We start from the raw sequence: 25,621 nt of genomic DNA, 5'->3' as shown, positions 1-25,621 counted from the left end.
TAAGCTCATATTTTTGACATGGTTAAACATACATACAAGAAAATTAGAATTTAGTGAGCACATACCAATTAAGAGTACCACAAGCTTTAATCTACTATCTTTTCATTGCCTTTGCTAGTGCCAACAACTTCTTTATCTTGTTCACCTTCAAAGAAACATATCCAAAGAATAATTCAATTTCAACTCTCTAATTGCTCAAACTAGCATATTTACCAAATATTAACAATGACAATTTTACATGCTTTGTAATTTTCCAACACTCCTAACCCCTCCTTCCCATGTGGCTAACTCTACCATTAACCAAACCTCAATTTCCTTTCACCAATACACACACATAATCACACTTGATCACCATTTCTAACATATGGTATTACATTAGTAACAATTTATGTTTATTTAACAAATTTCCTTACCTCTTTTCCTTAATGCTTTAGCAAATAGAACTTAGCTTCACCATCATCAATCTTTCACTTCTAATCACCTCATTAAAGGTAAGGATACTAGGTGAACTTGGAAATGATGGTTATACTCAAATTTAAAGTAGAAAATCTTAGAATTGTGATGGGGAAGTCACAGTTTGGTGACTTGTTCTTCCTCTTTATTCTTTTTGTATTGGCCAATTATTTTTGGTAAGGTTCCCTCTCAAACCTTGCTCTCTCTTTTTTTCCCTCTATTTTGCCAAAGTATAGCAAAATGTCTCAATATCCGTTTTCCCACTCATTCAACCGTATGATGGCATGCAAGAGTGGGAAATTCGTCTTGCCATCTCATTACCACCCAACAAGGTAAAAACCACTTAATGTTCTTACTTTCACTCCTAGCAAACAAGGTGTATTTAAGCATTTATTTACATTATGTTTGGATCAAAAGTAGTAAATGAAAAGAAAGGAAAAGGGAAAAAAAAAAGGTGGAAAGCTACAAATAAATAAATACCTATTATTTTGTTTGTACTGTTAAAATTAGTAAAGAAAAGGAAAGTTAAATAATTTTAATTTCATTTTTATTTTGGATGAACCGGAGAAAAATATAATTATAATAAATTTTTACAATTGTAACTCTTTAATAAAATTATTTATAAAAGAAATTACATCTTAAAATTTTGTTTTCATATTCTTTCCTTAACTTTCCCCCCAAATTGAGCTAATAAAAATTTTAACTTTTTAGAGAAAATAATGATATTCAACTTTTACTTTCTCTAACCTAACTTACAAATTACATCCAAACAAAGAAAAGAAAAACAAGTTTTGCCTTACTTCCCTTTCCTCTCCCTACCTCTAATCCAAGGGATAATTGCCATTCCTCAAGTCCAATCCCTAGAATATCTCACCTTCTATATCCTCAATTGACTTAATTAACTAGGACTAATTCTTCACCTAATCCTTCAATTGTTAAACCAATTTCAATATAGTCCTTACCCGAAATTGCAATTTATAATTTATAACTTTAATGTCGTAACCACATCAAAATTTTCGAGTTGGAAATAAAACTTGTTATTTTAGATACGACCATAGAATAGATATTACCATAAGATAATTTTTTTTAAAATTGTTCTCTTTTTTCCGAAGAAAAGGAAAACCCTTAACAAATTAAAGTGTCATTCATTCATTCAACTTCCCGATTTCCCGTGGGCCAAACAAAAATAGTTTTAAAAAAAAATTTAAGAATAAAAAATTAGGTTAGCTGCCCGAAATTACGGGTAAGAAACGGAAAACACAAAAAATCTTGAAGCCCTCAACTCTGAGATGGCATCGACGACAGCCACCGCTCGAGCCGTCGTCTTCTCCCGCATCACCACCTTGTCCGCGAAACCTCTCCCACCTTCTCTATCTCGCTTCTTCCGTAACCGTCACAACCGCCCATTTTCCGCCCTAACTGTCAGCTGCTTAAACAGTGGCGGAGTCTGCGACGATGACTACTTCGTATCAACGCAGAAATCGAATTTAGATCGTGGATTGCTAGTAATTGCTAATATGTTGAAGAACATCGAACCTCTCGACAATTCCGTTGTTTCCAAGGGGGTTTCTTATTCCGCCAAGGAATCCATGAAGCGGACTATCTCCACTATGCTAGGGATTCTTCCATCTGATCACTTCTCCGTTTCGGTTTCCGTCTCCACTCCTCCTCTTCATCGCCTTCTATTCTCTTCTATCATCACTGGGTAACTTATTTTATTTTCGACCTCATAAAAACTTTTATACTTCATAATTTATTGCATTTTTTTTAAAAGAAAAACCTTTTTTTTCTCTTTAGGTATACGTTGTGGAACGCGGAGTATAGGGTTTCACTGATGAGGAATCTGGAAAGAGCAGCACCGGGCGAGGAGGTGGCGGGGGAGACAGAGGAAGCTATTAGGAAGCGGCAGGGAGAGGTGTTTGAGGAGAAAAGGGAGGAGAGAGCGAGTCAAAGTGATGGCTTTCAAGAATTCGAGAAGATTAGGCCGAGGGTTTCCGGGGAATTGTCGCCAGAGGCTTTGAAGTATATTGAAAAACTGCAAGCGGAGTTATCTGATGCGGTGGAGGTAAGGATTTTACATTTTATATCAGTGAAATGAGGCTTGATATAATTATATGAAGTATTCTTAGGTAATGGTATCTTTGAGAAAATTAATTGTAGATTTTTCTGCTTCTAAAAATACTATTGGGTATTTAGATTCTGGTTTCTTCATTGAGTAGTGATTGAATTCCTTCATCCTGACTGTATCTCTGGTTTTTAGAGGGTTACAGCTACATTTATACCTAACAACTCATATATTTGTGCCATTTCTTGTTTATGTTGTTGGTTACTTTTGCCTTGTGTTTGTATTTTGTTTGATATTGCCAAGTCTAGCCACAATCATGTTTTCACAATCGATTTTATACTGCCCTTTTCTTTCCTTGTTATGTGCTAATAAGAATGTTTATATTGATGACTGTCATGCCGTTTTTCCGAAGTTTACATTGGCTAGCGGTTATTTTACGGTGATCACTGTCGTGCTTGTCAATAGTTTGGCATTTAAGTATACATACATGTCTGTTTGTAGATAATGTGCTCTCCGTATATTCCCTCTGTATAAGCTAATTGTTTTATTTTGTTTCAGGAACTGAATGTGGAGAAGGAGAATGTGCAAATAGAATGTGAAAAGGAAAACAGGAATGATTTGTTGGAGTATTTAAGATCCTTGGATGCCGACATGGTAATGACCAAAATCATGTTTTTTATTAGATTATCTTGTTCTGAAAATGAATTATCTTAGTTTGATCCCACATGGAACTCAAAAATCTACTCATTACGTAAAATTTTTGTTGCCAGGTCACTGAGTTATCCCAACCATCATCAGTACAAGTCCAGGAAACAATCCACCAGCTTGTTCAAAACATATTGCAAAGGCCCTTTAAGAATGAGCTTAAGAGGGACTCAGGGATAGTGAACAAAGGAAATCATCATCAAGATGTTGCCGATGAAACTTCTGGCACTGTTGGCACTTCCCGGGATTACCTAGCGAAGCTGCTTTTCTGGTACATTTTCTTACAAGTTAATTAGTTCTTAAATTTTGGTGCATTAGGCTTTTCTTGCACTCAAGACGTTGCTGAATGCATTAGGCTTTTCTTGTTTTCTTTTTGCTTTCTCCATCTATATTTGCCTTATGAACTGTAACATAGAGATCCATAAAACACTCCTTTATAATATGTAATATTATTTGTTTATTCTTTCCTTTTTTATCATTTTCTTTGTGTTTTCTCCATCAATGTTTGCCTTACAAATTGTTTTATTCTGACAGGTGTATGCTATTAGGTCATCATTTGAGAGGCTTGGAGAACAGATTGCAACTAAGTTGTGTCGTCGGATTATTATAGAGTAAGGTTTGTGAAATTGTATAGCCTATCTTTTTCTTGTCTTTCTTGTGTTATTTTTGGTTTATCAGGTAATGTACATTCTTCTTCATGAAGCTATTAGTGAACTTATATTGTTCCAACTCTATTTTTTAAGTATCCGTATATAACATATATTCATGTTATGAATATGAGAATATGATCTTCAAAAAAATTAGGGTTAGAGAAAATTTGCTTGTTTTATTTGACTCTTTGCCTATACAGAACAGCAGGTGAAGGGGTGAGTCCTTTGAATTCGTAGTTGCAATATAACAATTCCGTTCAATACCTTTACCAAAAAGGAAGGTAGAAGTAATACTGGATACTATTGAATAGGCATTGAACTTGTGTAGGTTATATTACCAGGGCTGTTAGAAGTTGAGTGCAAAATTCAGAGCCAGGCAAGAATAAAGGTAGTAAATTATATCTATAAGCCTGTGGAATTGTAGACCTTTGTTGCTCCAATTGTTTAATTTTGTTTAACCCATTTTGACACTTGTGCTTGAAGTATAGTCGGATATGGATGCGGAGATATGAACCTATCCTTCATCCAACGACTCCAAATGCATCAAAAACATATGAACCTTCATCCAAGGGCTCCAAATTCACTATAGTCTTTAAACAATTGAATATAACCCCATACCCCAATGTGGGACACTTCTTGAATGTACCTCATATGGGACACTTGTATGTTCACCCACCGGTTAATTGAATTCACAGTATTGAGTTTTTCTAAATTCACGGTATACTCAAAAATAGGCAAAATGATTTACACACAAAACATAACTCTCTTGTTACAATACAAGCTGAAAAAAAAAATCCCGCAGCTTCTTTGGTGTCTATTTACACAAAATAATAATAATAATAATAAGAATACAAAGTGACTGAAAAGAGGTGAAAGATGAAGAATCAAAATAAATCACAAAGAATCAAATCTAAATCCATCCAATTGTCGATGCCGAGAATATCCATGAAATTTATACAAATCATAGGGTGCCCACAAGAAATCAACTGAACAAGGTCTCTTTGCATCTAATCTAACCCATGGTTTCCCTTTCCCACTCCAATGAAGCAAACTTATTGGACCAGGGTGCAATGTTCTGCAACTGTTAACCAAATTATCCCCACCAAGACCATGCTGATTCCACCTATGATCTATGGCTTCAATATCCCCACCAAAAACCAACAAAAATGGTGGCAGAGAACCCAATTCATAAATCCTTTTATCTTTCTGAACTCTCATCCATTTCTCAATCTCCCTTGTGTAATCACCTTGCCTCCATCTCCCCAAATCCATAACCATCACACCTGTGTTGAAATAACAAGCTCTTTTGCCTTCAAATACCTTTGAAAATCTTGGGTTTGACCAGAAATCATTTGTGAAATACTTCTCAAAGTTTGCATTGCAGTACTCGGGTGCCCCAATTGTTCTGGAACCAGTCAGATTTATGTTCCATAGCTTTTGGATGTTATCTACAACAATGGTGTCTGAATCTAAATAGATCACTTTTTGGATGCAGGTTTCAAGTAAGTCAGCTAAATAAATCCTTGCATAATTCAAAGGGTTGTCAAGAGCTTGACGGATTGAAGATGAGACAAGATCCCTTACAAGCTTTTTCTGGAAAACATAAACCTTGAAACTCAAAGATGGGAATACAGACTTCACGATCCGAGTTAGTTGGGTTGGTACAACCGAGCTGGAATCGGAGGCAATGAAATGGAAGAACACGTTTTGTGGACATGAACCATGTTTCACAACTGAATGGATGGCTGCAATGGTGCCTCTCAAGTATTCAGGATCAATGGTCATTGCAATATGAACAACGGAAGAGTCACATATCAAAGTATCTTTACCCAAAACCGGACAGTGAGGTCCATTTTGATACACTGGTGCCTCCATGAACAAATCTGATTCATCCTCAGCTTTAAACAACCTGATTGAATTTGCAGGGAAAAGAAGCAGTGAAGAAAGGAAAATAAACGCAAGAACAGATCTTGATAGGAACATGATATTGATTGTTGAAATCCAAAAAAAAAAATTGTTTGTTTGATCAAGTTCCTTAAGAAGAAAGTATCGGAGAACAATGGCTCCAATCCAAATGAAACTGAAAGGAAAAGTGCAATTTACATATATATATATGAATAAATGAAGATGGAAAGAGTCCAATCAAGATTTAAACCAAAGTCCAAAAACGTCTGCTTTTTCTAAGAGGGGACGCGGAGAAGGTTCAAATGGTCTGATTGACTCGTTTAATTTTCTTTTGTTAATTTGTTTGTTAATTGTTGGTTCCTGGAAACTGCTTGGTAGCCTTTATGTCGGTTTGTTCACCATTGGGAAAACAAGGGACCATGTGCTTTGAATTAATCATTCTTTTTTTTGGGGGGGGGGGGGGGTGAGTGCAGTGCGGTTGACGAAAGACCACATACCATGAACCAATTCAATTTATTTTTCAGTGATTCATGGTTAACCCCTTCAGTTTGTTTTGCATTTTTACCGATAGGTTTGAGTGGTGCCTCATGCTTAATTTCTACAAATTTTTCTCATTAATTTCAGTTATTTTTCTGTATCCACTAACAACCCATCAATCTTTCTTCTTTAAGATCCTTTTTTCAGAAAAAAGAAAAAGAAATCAATTTATTTATGTTACCTTTCAAAAATAATTGGACAAATCAAAAAAATTAAATAAGAATAAAATATGTAGTTTTTATCCGATAAAAACACGGTTTGAGGCACAACACACCTAATTTACAATACACCTTTTAATGAGTTGAATTATCCGTCCAAACATAAAGGTTCGTACGAAATTTGAAAATGTTTGAACAAGAATATTATATCCGAAAAATGAGCTCGAATAAAAAAATTAAACCCATTTAAACTAAGGATTAGACTCAAGCTTGAAGATTCAAAATCCGAGCCTAACCTGACTCGTTTTTAAGTTTATGATATTTTATATTATGTTATTTTTATATATTATATAATTTATACCACAAAAAATAAATCTATACTAAATATACAATATTACTCTAATGTAAACATTAAAATAATATTAAGATGATTATATAAAAATTCAATAAATAAAAATATATTTATTAAATATTAAATTAAAAATAATAAAATTTTAAAAAAATTAAGAATAAAATGAGTGGATTTAAAATAAACTTGAATTATACAAATATGAGCAAATTTAAACAAAATTTATTTTAAGTCCAAATTTCAGACTAAACCAAACATAAGCAAGTATGATACCATGCTTAAACTCAACTTACCCAGCCATAAACACCACAAATTTAAAACTAAAACACGTTAAAACAGTCATTTTCAATCAAATTAATAACGTAATCTATGCTTTTGATACCTTTTCGTTTCCAAGAGAATTATTTCAATGTTTAAACAGTCACGTGGACAGCCATGAATGGCTGCAGGCTTTTATGTGTGATTATTTTTCCTTGTTGGAGTGTTCTATTTTGAGATTTTCTTTGACATCACAACAAAAATCACATTGACCAAAGATATGCATTTTTCTATTTTATTTTAATTTTCCTTTCTATACATTTATGTCTTTTGATTATTCTAACGCTACACCAACCTCAATCCTTCTGGAATCTTTCATTCAGCCGTTGAGGTCATTTAATTTGTGTCCAATCAGACATAATTTGGTACAATATCACAAAACCCCTATATTATATCTTAGATTACATTTTAGTCTCTTTAGTGAAAAAATAAAGAACGAATTAATCTCCATACCATTCTGTAGATTAACATAACCTACCGTCGGAAGAGTCCAGAAACGAATAATCGTTACATTTGTATTGATCAGAGTAACATAAGCTGCATTGCAACAAGCCAAAGATGTACGTTTTACAGGACCGGCTTTGAAAAAAGTAAAACAATGGAGAAGGAAATTTTAGCTTATGGGTCCAAAACACGCACATGAATATCAAATATGATGCTTTGAATAATAAAAAATGAAAAGAAAAAATTATACCTGTACTTAACTTCTAAATCTGAATAGCATAATCTAGGCTGGAAGAGTCTGAGAAAGCAAAGCAGACAAGGAGAAGAGTACAAAGAGAAGGCCAGTTCAAATTTAATGCATTTATTGTTGTTGTTCCCCCGTATTTTTTCCACAAAAGACAGTTGTATCATCTGCAAGAGCAAGGGCCATGAATGACTCAGGATCCAATGGTTTTACAGCCCCCCCAATTACCTTGGGTTTATTTCCTACTCCTTGCTGTCATTGGTGAAGGTGTTGACCGTGATCCTTGGGTCATCACGCTTTTGTTCTGGGGTTTGGATGTTTGATCTTTGGTCTCAATTGGCTTTCTTGTCAGCTGTCTTGACTTTGTTTTCGACTGGCTTTCGTGCCGTCAGTTGTGCTTTAGTGATCTATGATTGCTGTCATGCACTCTCTGTTACAGCTGGACTGTATTGTTATTATGTCTGCTGCAATGCTCTCTTGTTTAATGAAGGTTTCTTACAAAAGAATTAATGCATTGGCTTCATTTGTGCAACTAGTAATGAATATATGCCTTCCAAGTAATACAAGCCAAAAAAGGAATTTTAGCAGGAAAGACTTTATTGACTCTTAAGATTTTTGAGTTTACACACCCTAAAGCTGGATTTCAACAAGTAAAAGAAAGGAGATTGGCTATCTTTATGAACATTATCACCTAAAGACTTGACTCATCGGTGTTATTTAGGCTTTGTTTAGCATTGATGTTAGCACAATAATACTAACCTAGCTTTTAGAACTTTAAACAATCCAGCGTGTCACCTAATGTGATAATCAACTGAACAGTTTGGATTTGAGGCTTTCAGCTGGTGTGTCTAGCCTAATACTAAACCCACTTATGAGGTTATTGTGGTTGCATGTCTTAAGAACTACTAGGCCTTTATTTGTACCTCTCTTCTTTAAAAAAAAAAAGTAAAGACAAGCCAGAACTCATAATCAATTATTCAAGATTCAACTTTAGATTGTATCAATTTCATCGTAAGTAGTCAATGCAGGTAACAAAGGAGAAGGAGAGAGGTAAAAAGAGCAATGTGATGAAATATCTAAGAATCCTCTCAACAGTGAGTAAAAGGAGAAACTGATTTCATGAATAGAATTTGCAGAAAGCAACCTGATAGCAAGAGATTAGACAGCAAAGGCCAAAGCCAGGTAGATTCTCTTCCCTGGCTCCATTTTCCAGCCTCACCACAATTTTCTGGCTACAGAAAAGAAAGAAACTTCAAATAGAAGGGAGAAAACTTGAAATGGTGAGAGATGTTACCTATTATCATTGGTCACCAAGCCATTTAAAAGGTGCAACTGCAAGCACAGTTCAGTCTGCTAATCTGATGTCTTAACCTGCAAAGTTCTCAAAACCGTATCTACAAAATGCAAGTGTATATGCAAAAGAAAGTGCCAAAATGCTAGATTTGTGAAGGCTAGGCTGCATGATACAAATTAACTAAGTAGCACTATGGAAGATGCATGCAGTTACTACATTTCAGGCAAAAAGAATCTAGGAAACAGTATATAACTGTGCATGATAACTCAAAAAGGAGAGAAAACACCAAAAGCCTACTTTATAAGAAAGAGAGAAGCAGGTTGAAAACCAAGCAACAAAGAATAAGTGGATAAATTGCCAAAGTCCTTTTTGACATTACACTATGACTTTCCTGCCAAGAATCCGATATTCATATGAAATGCTTTAAAAAGATTTAATAAGAACATGCAAAAGAAAAACAATACAAATAGTTTGGACCAGAAAGAGAGCAATGGCAAGCAGTGAAAGCAAAAGTTACCACTAAATTAAAAGCGCCAACCACAGTACTTGGATTCAGATATTGACATATATTTCTTAGAGTAAAGCGTGCAAAACATTATGCAAATAAATGAAACTAACCCTTGGCTTAATTCAGCATTAGGTCACTTCAGCAAACTGTTTCTAGACATTATTAATATACGGAGAGATATAAGACATGCATTTTATTAGGAGGAAAAACAAAGAAACTTTCCTCCTATGCTCTAGGACTCATTCTACAAGAACAAGCTAGTTGAAAAGCACAGCTCATCTATTGAAACATATATTTCTATTAATGCTATCATAATGTTTCCTACATCCAGGACACCGCCCATCCACTTCAAGAATCCTTTTGTGACAGAAGAGGCAAAGCAGAAATCCGCATGAACAAGGGAGAAAACTAGAATCTGTGGCATCCAAGTCCTCATAGCAGATAGGGCATGAAGAAGGGTGATACATAGTGCTCCTCTGTTTCCAGGTGATAGCCCCATGGCCACTATGCCAATCCGAATTCAAAGAAATGTCATGCTGTTTAGAAAGGCTTGGCAGACTTTGAGGACGCAAAACATCATCAGGCCTCCATGCTCGACAATTCATGTGGGAACCATAAACTGTTTGCCTACTCTCTGAATTCGACTGATCTATTCTTTTGTCCTTGAACTGTTGGTCAGCACTAGCACATTCAACCATTGTTTCAGATTTAGCAGGAGAATTCATGGGTGAGTTATGTTGACTGTCATCTGCACTCAAGGCATCTGCAACATCCTCCCAATTGTCTAGGCACCCATCCTTCTCTTCCTCACTGACACTTCCAGAACAAGAACCACTGCTACTGCCACTGCAGCTATGTACACTAATAGCTTCTTTCGTGTCATTATTTCCCAGATTGCTTTGAATGGGGCAGTTCATCAAGGACTCCAAATCACTTTCATGAATGCTCAGTGCATCTTCACTTTCCTCTTCCCTCAAATTTGTTTCCAAATTGCGCAATGATTTGTTCTGTTCATCAGCTCTCTTTGTGGAAAATGGAGGAGACCCAGCACACCCATTCAAATCCACTTTGCAGTCTTTGTTCTTTACTGCATTTGCAATCCGACTCCATTATGAGCACAACCAATTGAATTTACTAAAAATGCAGTAACTTGGTAATTTTTGCCAATCCAAACCCAAAAGCCATCTTAATAATTCACCTCATAAATAAGATAAAAATTGCTTCTTTCATATTAGTTCCTAGATCCCACCAGTAAATTTACCTTGGGTCAAAAGCTTTTTGCTTTTATCACAACTCTCTCCCTATAGTTCTTCTATGTATTTGATACTCAGAATGTGCATCCACCAACTTTCAATACTATAAAAATATTAAAAATGGTCAAAAGAAAAAAAAAAAAGGAAGAAGAAGGAACTCAACAAAACCATGTCGATAAAAATATGTAAGGCATTCATTTGGCTTAATAAAACGAAAAGAAAAACCCTAACGATAAGTACTCGAAATTCCCAATTTATTTTCCTATCACACGTCCAAAACCGCAACGTCCAATATAAGCGATTCATTCCTAACAATTAATTCTTTTTGTTCAAACAAATGCCCTTTCAATAATGCTCCATTCAGTTCTTTTAAAAAAAAAATCAATCTTTCTAGTTTCTATTGAAAGAATCACATTCAAAATAAAAATAATATAATAATTAAAAAAAATTACCTTGAGACAGCCATTGTTCACGCCTAACATCGAGCTTATACTGCTTCAATTTCGCCAATCTATTTGTCTAGATCACCAAAAAAAGAAGAAAAAAAACTTTCAAAATATGAAACTAATCTTAATCTACATTTCCTCATGAAACATACACAAATTATTTTTTTTTAAAATTACTCACTCTCTTCTTCTTAGAAGGGCAAGGCAGAGAAACATTGGAGGCGAAATCAGAAACCATGGTGAGAAACTGATACAATAAAATTTCTTTCGGGTGTTTGGCGAAGAGGAAAACAGTGTACGACGAAGAAGGAGATTAACGCCGGAGGAGAGAAATAACGGATTACCGGATAGAATGACGATCAAACGGCTGAAAATGGATAGAATGAGATACACACACAAACTCTGCATAGCCCTCCTTAGAATTGATTTCTTTCTATTTATATAAAAGTCTACTTACTATAATGCCCTTGCCATTTGAATTTTTTACCAAAATGTTTTTATGTTTTAAATAAAGAATTCTACTTTCAATAATGGTAAACTATTTTTTTAATGAAATTTTATATTTCACTACTTTGGCATCAGGTGGAAAATTAAATGAGAATATTTTTTTCTTATTGTATTATTAATATCTATTCATGGAAAATCTCTTTTTTTTATGACTATTTTCACTGAAAGCATTTCTTTTTTAAAACAATTCGCTTCTTTTTTACTCATAAATTGTGTGTCACAAGTCCAATTTTCTTGAATATTAAGTCTCTTTCTTTCTTTATCTTAAAATTTATTTTTAATTTAAAATTTAACCAAATTCCTAAAAGAATAAATAAATGAGAGAACTTATAGAATAACAAAAACTTTCAAAACATATTTGAAAATATAAAAAAATTTACAGGCCAAATTTTTAGGCTATTAATCTCACATGTGAAAGTAAAAATTAAAGAAGTTTCTCTTCTTTTCTTCGAAATGGGATGGTAGCAATAAGGTCTTTTGAATATGAAAAGGTTGAGTAAGAAATTTTAGTAAGTTTGGAGGGTATTTTAGGAAAATAATAAGATTATTAATTATTTGAATTTGGTTGAGTTGGCGTAAGAAAATAAGCATGTTCTTAAAAAGGCCACGTGGATAGTCCAGATTCGACAAATCTGTTAGCGCTAAATCATCATATGGGCCTATTTCCCAAATATCTTATCACACTTTATTTTTGGGCCAGACTACCGGAGTAGGAGCTATTACAGTCACTTGTTCCCATCCTTTTTCTGCTTCATTTTATAGGAATGCAGAAAACTTTGATCAAACTGTTGTACAGTGACTGCTACACTGGCAGCGTTAAAAACTAAACCATCGGAGAATTAATGGTTGATAATCGCATTTTAGCTTCAGTCAACGTGATGACAACGTTAAGAGGTCTCCACTTTTCTGCATTAGTCTTCATGGAAATGAAAACTAAAAGTAATAACAAATAAGAAAAAAAAACAATGTGAATTACACGAGAAAGTAATTAAGGAAGAGATGTTTGGGATATTCATAAGGTGTTCCTTTATGTATTGCATGAATGAATCCTTTGCCAGCAAAGGTGTACACTAGCGGCTATTTCATAACTCCACTCTTCCTTACGCTTATGCATTTCCCATATCAAGATTAGTCTGACCTCTATGACCCAATACATCCAATCCAATAAGTTTTTAGTATTTTTTCTTTTAAACAATAAAACGAAAAATCGACCTCAAATTCTTTTAAAATCAAATCACCATAAACAACTCTATATTGAAGTTGTTATATCCCAGATTAAATTAGTTTCTATTATTAAATAAATCAATATCATTTACCTTTAACAATGCGGATGTGAAAATTTGATGCACATTCCGTTAAGATTACTAGCCCTAACCCTTTATGCATTATTGTATATCGTGTTTAACAATTCAAATTTCTTTTTTTTTTATAAAATACGAGACATTAAAAACCCTGTTTTCTTTTTTCTTTTTTTCTTTTTTTTTTGTTATTACAAAATATCATGCAAAACCCTATTTACACAGTAATGGCTCAAGAACTTTGAGCATATGATCTTACAGATATGCTACATTTTTCTAACAATTTCTTCCTTCTTCAGTACTACTAGTATGGCCAACTTGCATCTAGTCTCCGCTTTCGGTTCGGTTGCACCAATGGCATTTCTACAGGAAATGCACAAATAGTATAAAGCTTGCAATGTTGTTCGTGCCGGATATTATTGGGAAGCCGATAAAAATTTATGGAACCGTTGTAGTCTTGCCTGAGTATTATATGATCCGCATTTTGGTGGCGAATTTCTTCTCCTACGACAGAAGAAATCTTCGGTGTCCAACACATAAGAAATCTGAACATAAAACATAGATCATACTTAAAAACAAATTTAAATTTTTTTTAAAATAATACATGCATATGCGGTTTATTATTAGTAAAGAAAGATTACCTTGTATGAATTGCAAGCTATCTTGTTCTCTAAGCCATTAACCAGTTCAACACCTTCCATAGCCATGCAAATGGCAGCAAATTCATCTAGGTTTGCATATTTTTTCTTGTTTCTGCAAAAATCTCAGCAGAGAAAAAGCCATATGAATGGCTGGTTATTGTATGGGGGTGTTCCAAATCTTTGCTACAACAAACTATAATAACACGAGGGCCTGGCAGAACCTAGGTTTACAGGCTACATTTTCATTTTAACAGCAGAAAAAAATTAATTGCTAGACTATGAAATGAATCCTAATGTTGTCGGCTATTACCTCTTTAGCGTAACACCATGTGGTTCCTTTTTCCCAGGAAAGACTGATAGAAAATCATTGTGCAAAAAAGCTGAAAAATTAGGTTCCATTGAAACAGCAAAAGCCTCAGGTTTTTCAATCACATTGTCCATCAGCTGAATAGATAATCGAGATGGAGAAGATGACTGTAACAAGGGAAACAAAATAAAACAATTATACATGCAAACATACACAAACGCAGTATAGCATTTCATGTGCCTTATTTTGTGTTTCGGTTCGATTCTTTTTCCAAAAAAGTGGTCGTAGTAGCGGGGCATGCAAACTTACGCATTTCAATCGATAAATATTCTCCTCATGAAGGAGGACACGTGCATTTTCGTAATACACTGAATCCATTGTCCTTGCATGTTTCCGGGATTTTTCATACTCAAACAGTTGAAGAAGCTTATTATCCATCTCATCTGTTGCAACAGCTTGAAGCTGCAACGAAACTATCATTCAGTACAGTAGAAAAAAAGAGGAAGACACGAACGATCATCAAAGAAAGCAAACCTGCTTAACCAATTTATATATTAACTTGTCCAATGTGAATAATACGTATGACTGGTTTCCTATTATTGCTCGACATTCATCTTCAAACTTCATATTGTCAGAAGATCCATCAAGTAGACTGTACAGTGCACTCATAAATCTATGTAGCAAAGAAATGAAGCTTTTGAATTAGAAAAAACCAGGCAATATTGTTTGGCAAAACTATTGATTTGTAAATCACCTGGCATATAAATCTGAAGAACACAATTCTTTTGAGTTTTTCCGCTTTAACTCAGCACCTGTTGAGTTTGTTTTCGCAGACAGTATTCTTTCATATAGGATCTAAACAAAAAAATCCAAAGATTGAAGAATACTTGTTAAAATGTAGAAAGAAAAATTAGAATAAATAACTAAATGACTCAGGACGCTTACGCACTTGATGAAATCTGAAAAGAACATAGAAATCATCATTTGCATAAAAAACCCAAGAAATGTTTTGATCTTCTTCAGGAAAAACTGCAGGTACGTGTTTTGCAAGAGGCTTCACCGTAAAAAGAAACTGTTCGGAAGTTGACACAGACATGCCATCTCCTCCTGCATGCATACCATTCATCCCTTCAGCTTCACCTTCGCTCTCGGCCTTACCATCAACTTCATCAAGCTCAACCTCTTCCTCTTCGTGCTCTCCACGGGAGCATTCATCATCTGCAGACTCACTGCCTGATGCATCATCACCAGCCTCAGAGGCATTTTCACTATCCTCATCATCAGCATCTGCACCATTTTCAACTCCAGCATCCTTACAATGTGACCCTTTTCCAGACTGATACTGTCCACTTTCAACACTATGCTTCGCCACTGGAACAGCCTTTAGGCCATTATCACCATGAGCAACAAAATTATCCTCCTCAAAATCACCATTAGGTGATAATTCACCTTCTTCTTTCTCAATTTTCAAGGGACCAGCAGGTTCTTCAAGATATCTACTAGCATTAGTCTCATCTGTAGGCACTCCATTAACTAATAGAGCATGTTTTGTTACATCACCACCCTGAAATACCAAGAAAATTCACACAAGCATTTGTAATATCAGCTTCAGCCATGCTAAGTAGAATACAACAGTCGACAAAGCATAAACTCATACCTCTGATGTGTGCAGAAGATCTGCATTAGCTTCAGGTTCAAGATCCTCACCAGCTGCAACGCTGCTAGGTCTAGATGCTGCTGCATGACATTATTGAAATTCTAAATCGCAGTATTGTAACAAAATTTTGGAGAGCAGGGAATAATAAGATGAAATTAATAGTAAAAACTAGTTCAATGAACAACAAAATCAGGGAAAATAGTTGTCACAGATTCTTTCAGATATACACACCTGAAGCCCCTTCAGTATTGCTTTTGCTGTGATTATTTTCGGCTTCAAATGCAAGGGCTCCAATTGCCAGCATGTTTATTCCAGGTTGAGTGTTCTTCTTTAAATCATCTCTAGATAAATGACTTGAGTGTTCTTTGGCTGAAGTTTCCCCATTTGCCAAACCATTTCTGCAGGAATTAGTTAATTCAGGTGAACCATTCTCATCTCTGTCAGTGGCAGCCTTTTGTTGTGTGGAATTAACAGTAGTATCAGCTCTGGGACTTCCACCACTTTCAGCAATGCTTGACGTAACGCAGTTTACAGCAGGATTCTGAGCTTTACCAGCATCATCAGTACCCTCTTTGCCATTAGGTCGAGGAGGAATGCCCGACATTGGCTCCACGAAAGTGGTCCAGAGCCTCATTACTTTACTTAACTGTTCTTTAGTCGAGCACATCTCTTCACATGAATATTCTATAAGTTTATATAGGTCTTCATGAATGTCAACATCCAAATATTCATAGTTGAGGTGTGGAGCTAAGGGTTGTCTGTGACCAGCAACACTAGCCACAAGAACGTCATCCTCTTTCTGGTTCTTCTCTTTCAACTCCTTGATTTCAGCCACTAAAGCTGTAATTGGAAATAAGGATCAATATGATGGGATTAGATAAGCAAAGTAATAAGAATATAGAAGATAGAAACACCCTCAAGAGACCATGGAATAGCATGCAACAATACTTTTAAAATCTATCAAACTTGCGGCTTTGGTACAAATGAAAATTTTCCCTCAACCCTTCAGCAGGATATCGCAACATTTGAAATCATATTATTAAAGACATAATTAATGGTTTCATCAATGGTAAATTTTGCAACATAGGAAAATGCAGCATTTTGCATCGTTGATATGGAAAGTCCTCTTACATTTTACACTCAAGTTCTTTGAATCCTGCTGCTTGAAATAGAAGCTGCGATGATCAAGTGATTTATAATGGTTTTTTGAATAAATTTCAGCCCAAACTTTGTTAAAGTCAGAACGGCACTTTGTCCACTCTTCTTGCTTCTGCTTCAGGCGAGTTAAAACGACAGGCAATGCAAGAGCAGGGTTTTTATGTAATATTTCCATTACATCAAGACCATGGTCACCATATAAACGCTCAATGCACCTCAAATTTAGAACTGCAGTGATTCAGAAGGGATCAAAAATAAAAAAAGATGAACATCCAACTAGCAGATACCATAGGGTATAATTCAATGATCAAGTAATAAATACAAACCAGTAAAGTATTCTTGTACACGAATTGGAGAATCCATATTGATTTTATTTTCATTAATGCTGTTCAGAAGGTCCTCGGCACGCTTGGCAGTTGAACTCACAGATTCTAGCAACATATCCAGTTCAAATCTACAAGCAGTAGACAAGAAATCTATTATGTCTAGAAGGATCCAGTACATTAAGTTGTGATCGGAATAACATAAGGACCAAATAACAAAGAGAAACAAAAACAATTACTATATTTGTTGCATACATAGTACTGGGACATATAGAGGGCAGTCAGCATATTTTACCTATCATCCTCACATCTGAATAAGCTCTCTTCATACTGATTTCGGCGCATGTGCTTAAAAGAATAATCCTCACTTCCTGAAGTCACAGATACCCAGTGATCATTCAGCACTTGAGCGCCAAGCGCTGATCTTTGACTTGCCGAAGGTATTGGATACTGAAAGACAAACACCAAAAAACATCAAAATCAGAATATCAAATCAAGCATAATTCGCATTTGAAAAAAATAATCAAGATTTTATACATCATCAGGCAGAAGCCGATAGCTTGGGGTACAACTTTGGCAGTTGGAAAGGTCAAGTTCCTGTATGGATTTTGCCAGATACTCCCTGTATCTCTCCTTTTCCTTAGGCCCCTCCATTTCACGCCTCTGTTCTCTATCTTTTTCCTCTATCTTCACTGGCCTGGACGTATGTCCATTTCCACTAAGTGATTCTGCAATCAAAGGGGTAAACATCATTGCAACTTATATGTATGCAACTATAAGTTCTCAATAGAAGCTATTTTCACTTATCAACCAAAAAAAACAAAAAAGGGGGACCCTATGAACACAAAGCTATTGCACAATCAAAGCCAATTTCATCTCCTATGAACGAATGTGAAAGATAACCTTTGATACACACCACTAGCTGTTTAACTACTTTACAGGGAACAATCAAATCACACAATTCATTGACTTCTCTTCTAAGGAAATAGAAAAACCCCACATGTTCTTTCTCATATCACCTATAGAAATCCTTGGCTAACCCCTGCACCTGATTCATCCCCTCAAATAACGGGTTTGCCGGAGAAACTTCCTTTGAATTGGTGTTGGGGAGATGGGAAATATGAAAACAATAGATGTGACACACCAAATAAGGCTTGTTGCCAAGACCCCATCCTCTTGCAATATAAATATACACACATAAGATTTTATTTGCATCTCATAACATTAAACTATGCAAATAAGAGAATAAGACAAATGAGACAATGGTTGAGAAAAATAAGAACATGTATAACAAAATGATACAAAGGGAAGATATCAATTACATACTTTTACTAATAACACCAGCAAGAAGCCCGTCTGCAGAAGACATTTGGGTTAGAAACAGCCATGAGGATAATCAAAATAAAACTTAAAAATGATACTTCAGCAGTTACCAGTATTCTCACAACACTCCAAGAACTGGTTGAACTCATTCATAAGATCTGGATGCTTGCCAAGTAAATCAGTCACCTGAAATAGGCAGAACCAGCAAAGGTAGAAAGTGAACATGCGCCTCTTGATAATTTTACAAAGATAAGTGGATTGAATGAAAAGTCAAATGTAACATACCAAATTTTGCAAATCATTTCTTTTTATTATTCCATAGCTATAAATATTAAGGCACTTTAAGAATGCCTGGTGGTCATCAGAACTGCATAGCCTCTCCTTAACTTTCTCACAGAATATGAACCCTTGGTTGCACATGCCTGAGATTTAAATAGGAAAAACCTAAAACTCATAAGGTTGATATATCAAGGACAAGAAGAATGTGATTAGCCCCAATCACATTACACAAGCACAGAAAAATATTTGAAAACTTCAAAGGAAAGGCTGTAAAAGGTCATTAACAATCATGTGCGAATACAAAATTCAAAGGAATTCCCCTTGGGTTAAAACCTTGATAGTATTTCCCTACATTATGATAACACCTGATAAAACTTCACCCTTAAAGAGTTATCAATTTTTCCTATCATTTCCCCGAGTCTATCAACACCCCGGAAATATTAAGAGCTGAGTTTGCTAAAACATCAAGATGGACTACCTAACCTCTTAGTACTTTTCCCAGCCATAGATCGCTTCAAAATCACAGGAAACAAAAATAACATGCTTATACAGCTTCCTTCCAGTCAAAAGTCAAAAGATCATTGAAAATTTCAACTAACCTAATTTAACCATATCTCACATCTTCATCTAGGCAAAAATAAAACTACAAGCTCATTCTCACCAGTAAATCACATAAATGATTGATGGAGAGAAGCACCTTGAAGAATATATAATGACTACTTTATTAGCAATAGATGACAAAAGAACAACAAAACAGTCACCCTAATACATTAAAGAAAACTATATAACTATAGTATTTGAAAACAAAAACAAAAATGATAGCTTGCATATTATAAACAAATACAAGCTGTCAAAAAAGTAGATAGACTCACTTTTAAAAGTCTCTCTCTCATCATTGGAAGCAAATCCTTCAATCTTCCTTCCCAATCTCTTTTTGTCAGGAAATCGCTGCAAGTTAAAATCCCTGTTGTTGTCATGCTCAGGATCATCATGTTCACGAGTTCTCCGATCCCTACTGTCCTTTTCCACACGCTTTCTCTGGTCTTTTTGCATTTTCAGGATATCTTTATCATCATCCAGTTCAGGACGATCAACACTGAGACCTCTGTCAGCATGGGATGTCATAATCCAATCCCTGACGTTGCTGTAAAAAGATTCCATATCACAAATGCTCAAAAAAGTAAAAATGTATAAAAACATGACAGTTGCCATGTATATGCATGCTGCAAGGTGGGTGTAGCAGAGCTTTGCTCATTATAGCGCTGAGTTGAAGTTCGACCATATGGAACTTGTTCAGTCAAAGGCGCTGCTGAAGAATCTGGTAAAAATCTTGTGAACTCATCTAGCAGATCAGGATGGTCCTCAAAAAGAGAAGCAACCTAAAGAAAACAGAAAAAGAATCAAGTAACATTTTCTGGTAATAAAAGTTCAAAGAGATTAATATTCAGAAAGCACCACAGAGCCAATGAACACTGGTACAAACCAAAATAAGACATATTACCTCATTATAGACCTCATTTATGTCCTTGTGCTCCTTCCTGTACATATTCAAGATATCCAGGAATGATTTATAAACATACTCATCGTTTTGGAATCGTTTCTGCAAAATAAAATGTATAATTTAGATGGCTAGACAAGGAGTTGATAAGGAGAACAATTATGGAACAATGGTTTCACCTTTATCTTGTTAACAAAACTGATTGCTTCGTCAAATTCCACCGTCTTTTTCGGAGGAGCCTCATCCTCATGAAGGGTTATTTCATATCCCTTAGGTAGGAAGGTATTAAATCCATAAATCAAGTTGTTGTGCCCTTTGAATAATTCCTTAACTCGGGCAATGACACCAACTGTATCAGTCCTGCAGACGGTGAAAGATGCATTGAACATTTAGCAGTTCAAAGCAAGTAACACATTTATTTCATTGACTAAACTCAATGTTTCAAAAGTTGATACCTCTGAGCCTTGAAATCCTTCATGACTTCAAGGAACATGTCGTATTTCTCTTTTTTATCCTGAAACATCTCCTTCACTTCCTTTAGATACGTTAAAGCATCATTTGTAGTCAGTTTCTGTGACATGCCTCCTCCTACCGTTCCTCCACCTTCACCTCCTCCGGCTGCTCCTCCCCTTCCCACTCCCCCTCCACCCAGCATTTGGTTTTGCCCATAGCTTCATAGGTAAATAATCATCACAAAATTCAGAACCACAACCATTTGACTTACACAGATCAAGAACTTCAAAAGTTTTTCTTGTTTAATCTAATATGCTTTTAAAAGATAAAGTTTCCAATAAACTAGAAGTAAATTTACTACTTACTGCAAAACCAAGTGAAAAAATCCTACTAAGAGTAACGATCTCAGAATCACAAAAACCAACCTGCTTTTCAAGCAAAACATGACAAGACAAGCCAAAAGCATAAATATAACTCGATTCAGGTGGTCAACAGAACAAACCCATAAGCAAAAAGTTCAACAACATTCCCTGTCTAACCTCATTAAACAAAGCAATTAAAGCTCACGACAATATCCAACTAGTCATCAAACCAAAAACAACCCAGATTACCAATGAAACCAAACTTTCATATAAAAGCAAAACCAATGATACAAACCCTCGAAAAAGAAAAGCAAACTAGTTTAAACAGATTAAAGAAAATATAGCCAACAAAAGAAGAAAAGAAAACAACTTACGATTCAGCCCTCGAAGAACCAAATGGGCGTTTAAATTGAGAACCGGAATATATATCCTCTCTTATTCGCTTCATCCCTGTAAACCAAAAAAAGAAGGAAAAAAAATCAAACATGAGTAATTTTCGAAGAAGTTGAAGAATTGGATTAAAGAAATCTACGTACCTCTGTAACAGATCTTACAGAAGGGAAAGACACAGAAACCAAACCGTTCTGATCCTTTGTTCTGGTTGGGTTGTGTAAAGAGGTAAAAGAATTGAACAAACACAATATATGTAATATTTATATAAGCAAAAGAAGAGGTACAAGAGAGAAGCTCGGTACGTAGGGAAAGTCCAAATCCAAAAATCAAAAGAAAATTTCTTTTATATTCAGAAGACTGGTGAAGGTAAAAGAGAGAGATGGCTTATGTGTTCCTAAATTTGGAAAATACGCTTTTCTGTGCTATGTATTGTTCTTCCTTTATGTATTGTGGTTTCCTATTTACTTATTTTCTTTGGGTTAATTTCCCATTCGATTTTATTGTATTTTATTTTTTTTAATTTCCTCCTAATACCAATTCCAATTTAAAATTTGGCATATCCTAAAGTCTTGCTTCTGGATTGATTTTGGTGAATTAGGGTTGATTTTTCATGAAAATTTGAATATCATTAACATGTATTTCCCTTTTAGGTTTATTTTTTCCTTGTTTATCCAATAATTATTTTTGAAATTTACAATTTTGTATTTAAGTATAATCACTCCAATACATCTAATAGTTATAAGTACTGCACAGTATAACTAACTATAACTAATCAAAACAACTTACACATTTTACTGACTAATTTAACAAGGCCCATTTCCAAGTATATTTATAGAAATGGGCCAATTTTTGCATTATTTATCGTAAAGGGTCGATTTTGACAAAACGCATTCACGTAGGAGCATATTAGAGTAAAATTTCCAGCAAATAGTGCCTCTGGGGAGCGTTTTTGCTATGTCAGCACAAAACACGATGACATGGATACGCTTTGCTGACGTGGCAAAAATGCTCCCTCAAGGACGTATTTTGCTCTGTTTTTTTAGGTTAAGGCTTTTTGCATGTTTAGTCCCTAGGATTTTTTTATTTAGGGTTTTTAAGGTTAGAGTTTTGTTAAAATAATTTAGGGTTAGGTTTGTAGGGTTTATGGTTTTGTTAAAATAATTTAGAGTTCTGGGTTTTAGTAATTGTTAAAAATAAATCAGGATTTAATGTTCTTTTTTAAAATTAATTAAATTAAGGTTTAGGGGGCTTTAATAAATAAATTAAATTTGGGTTTAGTTTTTTTAAAAAATAATATTGTTTTTAGGTTTAGGGTTTAGGAAAAATTATATTGACAATAAGGATTTTGGTTTTTTTCTATACTAGTTTCTGAAAAAATAATTTTGGAAAGACTTTTCTGAACAAATAGTGTCAAAAACGCTTCAAGCAGGATGCACTGTCAGCAAAATTACTGATAAAAGCTCCCACATGGACGCTCTTTTTCTATAATAGTTCCTAAAAAAATAATTTTAAGAAGACGGTTCTGAATAAATAGTGTCAAAAACACTTCAAGCAAGATGCATTGTCAGCAAAATTGATGAAAAAAGCTCCCACGTGGACGCTCCTTTTCTACAGTAGTTCCTGTTTGGCCTTAGGATATAAATGAGCCAAATTTCATTCTCAGGTTGCATAAATTACAGCAAAAAAATTAGAGAGGCTAAGCAAAATAGAAATTGAAAATAAGTGAACATATTAGTGCTGCTATTTACTATGATGGTGAGGCCCGTGACACCGAGAACGGCGTTGTTTTTTATCAAGAATACAATGCAAATGGTTTTTAACCAGACTATAAATTTGACAGAATTTGGTAAAAGAATTAGGCGCAAAATCTTCGGAACAACGCCAATGAGGGTTTCTTCTATTAAGTATCGATTGTGTGCTTCGATTGATCTCGTGACATATGACTCATTTGATATCAAAGGTGGTCGTAGTTTTGAGGCGATGGTGTAGACTCATCTCGCAAGTGGATCACCCTATCTTGAGTTATATGTACAATTTTCATCGGCAAATGAAACATTTGTGACTTCAACATCTACTGCTATTTGAAAGAAATACACGACCCCTGCCCGACACTTCATTAGTGAGAGGCAAAACACGGAAGCGCCCGTGTTTGGTGGCAGTATGAAATATACAACTTTTGTACGACACTAAGTTAGTGGATGAGACATGCACATCGGTAGGTCAATGTTCGATGTTGGAAATACGTATTGAAGAATGACATCAACTTCTAGTGGTTGGCAATCCACATCTGATTGGGGACGTTACGAAACGTCCACAGGAAGGGATGATGTACTCCATACGATATCCACCGGTGAAGGGACCTCGTACGTTGTAGATGATGAGTCCGATATGGATCCACCTTAAGATCCCGACCCTGATAATGCAGAAGTTACATTATTTTTTAAATCGGAGTCTGTTTCATCCGAAACTGAAGACATTAAAGGGGGTTCAGATGAAGAAGAAGAAGATCTACGATTCAGGGCATACTCGCCTCCAGCCCACATGCATAATATCGATATATTGGCGGATGATGCGTTGGAGTTTCCAGATCTACCATACAGAAGGCGTGACCATACAAGTTCGTCATTGGATTCGGGTGAATTAGAAGTTGGTAAGGAGTTTTCCAATAAGGATAGTTTTCTTGGTGCATTGAAACAACACAGCATCAATCACGGGGTTAATAACAACGTGGTTAAATCCAAATTTGAGAAGTTCGAGGCCAAGTGTGCAGTGCAAGATAGTACATGTTCATGAAAAATCATGGCTTTTTTTAAGAAAAAGATAAGCTTGTGGGAGATAAAAAAGTACAAAGGTCCATATACTTGTGTTATCGGTATAATATCACTGGGTGTTTAGGGTTTTTGAATAATAATGTTATTACTTAATGTTGCATTATTTAATGTACTTCGTTGACATGTGTTTTATAAGATCATTCTAAGATGGATTCAGGTATGATAGCTAGCTTAATACTACCGATGTTGAAGGTGGATCCTAAGACTTCTGTGGCAATGCATTCCAACCTGGCATAGGACTGGGAAAAGGAAACATATAAGGGTTAGGGTATATATAAGGGCTAGGATACGCATCTGGCATAATCTGAAGGTGTTGTGTTATGGGTGTCATCGGTTGAGGCGTTGGGCCCGGTGATTGTGTGGGCATTGTTGATGAGCCCGTGCCGTCATCCTTTCTATTTGGATTTAAAGGGCCCTATTATTCCCTTTTGACACGGATTTTCCAACGCCTCTACTCTTTCGACAGCAAATATGGCTTGCCATGGATCCTAAACCATCACATGTAATCCGGCGCGCACTCTAACTTTGGAACGATGATCGGTTCACGAGCAGGTATATGATCATACCGATTTTCCCAAATTTTGATATATTCTGAGAAGAATATCAGCCAAATCGTATTCATTTATCGTAAGTCAATTTTGTGCTCTTTATCGAGCACCTCAAGTGCCTCAGGAATCGATTATCAGAATCTAAATTGCCGCAACACTTTATCCGGCTGGTGCATCTTGACAGTAGCATAGTTGACCAATAGGACCTTAACATGTCAAATGTTCGGATTTTGAAAGAATTCATCCGGAATTACTACCCGAATTGTCGAAACCTCGTATGGTGTCCATTGAAACTATATGAACGTGATAAAAATATTAGTTATATATATAATACTAAATACTAAATATGAAACGATTATTTTATGTATATATATTATTTAATATTTACTTGCGTTTCCGATCGTTGGTCTAATAGAAGCTGTATATCTTCAAGAGCAGTAGGTATTCCAACATAACTCGTCGGATGGTTCCACCTAATTAAATAAATTTTTAGCATACAATTTTATTTTAAATCTATGTAATACTTGTAAAGTCAAATAAAAATTTTACCTCGTTATGAGTGGGAAATATATGGGTGGTTCACTTGAGGACGTAAAAATGGAAAACAAAACTAAGCCCATGATTGTAGTAGTGACAGGCAACCTCCGATTTTGACTTTATTTAGTGGCGTCGCCCTGCACATCTCTCGATACAATGTTGCCAACACGGCAGACC

General features: G+C 35.3%; 4 protein-coding genes across 12 annotated transcripts; 1 reads left to right on the top strand and 3 right to left on the bottom strand.

Moving 5' to 3' along the window:
- Window positions 1–1,514: 1,514 nt before the first annotated feature.
- Window positions 1,515–6,116, top strand: LOC107959800 (uncharacterized). Of its 6 annotated transcripts, none has more exons than XR_005912427.1 (7): window positions 1,524–2,158; window positions 2,251–2,518; window positions 3,077–3,172; window positions 3,289–3,494; window positions 3,758–3,839; window positions 4,202–4,261; window positions 5,369–6,116. XR_005912427.1 is itself a non-coding variant. In XM_041091906.1 (6 exons), the coding sequence occupies exons 1-5, from the start codon at window positions 1,743–1,745 to the stop codon at window positions 3,831–3,833; spliced, it is 1,062 nt and encodes a 353-aa protein (XP_040947840.1). In that variant the 5' UTR covers window positions 1,524–1,742; the 3' UTR covers window positions 3,834–3,839; window positions 5,369–6,116. The 6 variants fall into 6 exon arrangements, 3 of the variants coding, with proteins under 3 accessions (XP_016751442.2, XP_040947840.1, XP_040947839.1); XR_005912426.1 differs by lacking the exon at window positions 5,369–6,116 and adding an exon at window positions 4,362–4,585; XR_005912428.1 differs by lacking the exon at window positions 5,369–6,116 and adding an exon at window positions 4,357–4,585.
- LOC121216307 (probable galacturonosyltransferase-like 10) lies at window positions 4,617–5,856 on the bottom strand. Its single transcript, XM_041091904.1, has one exon. The coding sequence runs from the start codon at window positions 5,854–5,856 to the stop codon at window positions 4,768–4,770; it is 1,089 nt and encodes a 362-aa protein (XP_040947838.1). The 3' UTR covers window positions 4,617–4,767.
- Window positions 6,117–9,668: 3,552 nt separating the features above from the next.
- Window positions 9,669–11,754, bottom strand: LOC107939079 (uncharacterized). Its single transcript, XM_016872363.2, has 3 exons — window positions 11,511–11,754; window positions 11,336–11,402; window positions 9,669–10,717 (listed from the first exon to the last, which is right to left on the bottom strand). The coding sequence occupies exons 1-3, from the start codon at window positions 11,565–11,567 to the stop codon at window positions 9,906–9,908; spliced, it is 936 nt and encodes a 311-aa protein (XP_016727852.1). The 5' UTR covers window positions 11,568–11,754; the 3' UTR covers window positions 9,669–9,905.
- Window positions 11,755–13,279: 1,525 nt separating this feature from the next.
- Window positions 13,280–21,949, bottom strand: LOC107939074 (paired amphipathic helix protein Sin3-like 2). Of its 4 annotated transcripts, XM_041091902.1 has the most exons (23): window positions 21,672–21,949; window positions 21,510–21,585; window positions 20,776–20,991; window positions 20,500–20,680; window positions 20,324–20,422; window positions 20,047–20,201; window positions 19,695–19,993; window positions 18,829–18,965; window positions 18,654–18,729; window positions 18,547–18,576; window positions 17,758–17,948; window positions 17,516–17,670; window positions 17,224–17,351; window positions 16,871–17,125; window positions 15,971–16,579; window positions 15,740–15,819; window positions 15,032–15,646; window positions 14,837–14,937; window positions 14,617–14,755; window positions 14,392–14,544; window positions 14,086–14,249; window positions 13,776–13,887; window positions 13,280–13,679 (listed from the first exon to the last, which is right to left on the bottom strand). In XM_041091902.1, the coding sequence occupies exons 2-23, from the start codon at window positions 21,581–21,583 to the stop codon at window positions 13,551–13,553; spliced, it is 4,098 nt and encodes a 1,365-aa protein (XP_040947836.1). In that variant the 5' UTR covers window positions 21,584–21,585; window positions 21,672–21,949; the 3' UTR covers window positions 13,280–13,550. The 4 variants fall into 4 exon arrangements, with proteins under 4 accessions (XP_040947836.1, XP_040947834.1, XP_040947835.1 ...); XM_041091900.1 differs by lacking the exons at window positions 20,047–20,201; window positions 20,324–20,422; window positions 20,500–20,680; ... (1 more) ...; window positions 21,510–21,585; window positions 21,672–21,949 and having other exon boundaries at window positions 13,280–13,497; window positions 13,596–13,679; window positions 19,695–19,968; XM_041091901.1 differs by lacking the exons at window positions 20,047–20,201; window positions 20,324–20,422; window positions 20,500–20,680; ... (1 more) ...; window positions 21,510–21,585; window positions 21,672–21,949 and having other exon boundaries at window positions 13,280–13,497; window positions 13,596–13,679; window positions 15,740–15,816; window positions 19,695–19,968.
- Window positions 21,950–25,621: the final 3,672 nt, after the last annotated feature.

Source organism: Gossypium hirsutum, chromosome D04 (assembly GCF_007990345.1).
Source record: "Gossypium hirsutum isolate 1008001.06 chromosome D04, Gossypium_hirsutum_v2.1, whole genome shotgun sequence".
In the NCBI taxonomy this organism is placed as follows: domain Eukaryota; kingdom Viridiplantae; phylum Streptophyta; class Magnoliopsida; order Malvales; family Malvaceae; genus Gossypium; species Gossypium hirsutum.
This window is presented reverse-complemented; position numbering and strand designations above follow the sequence as displayed.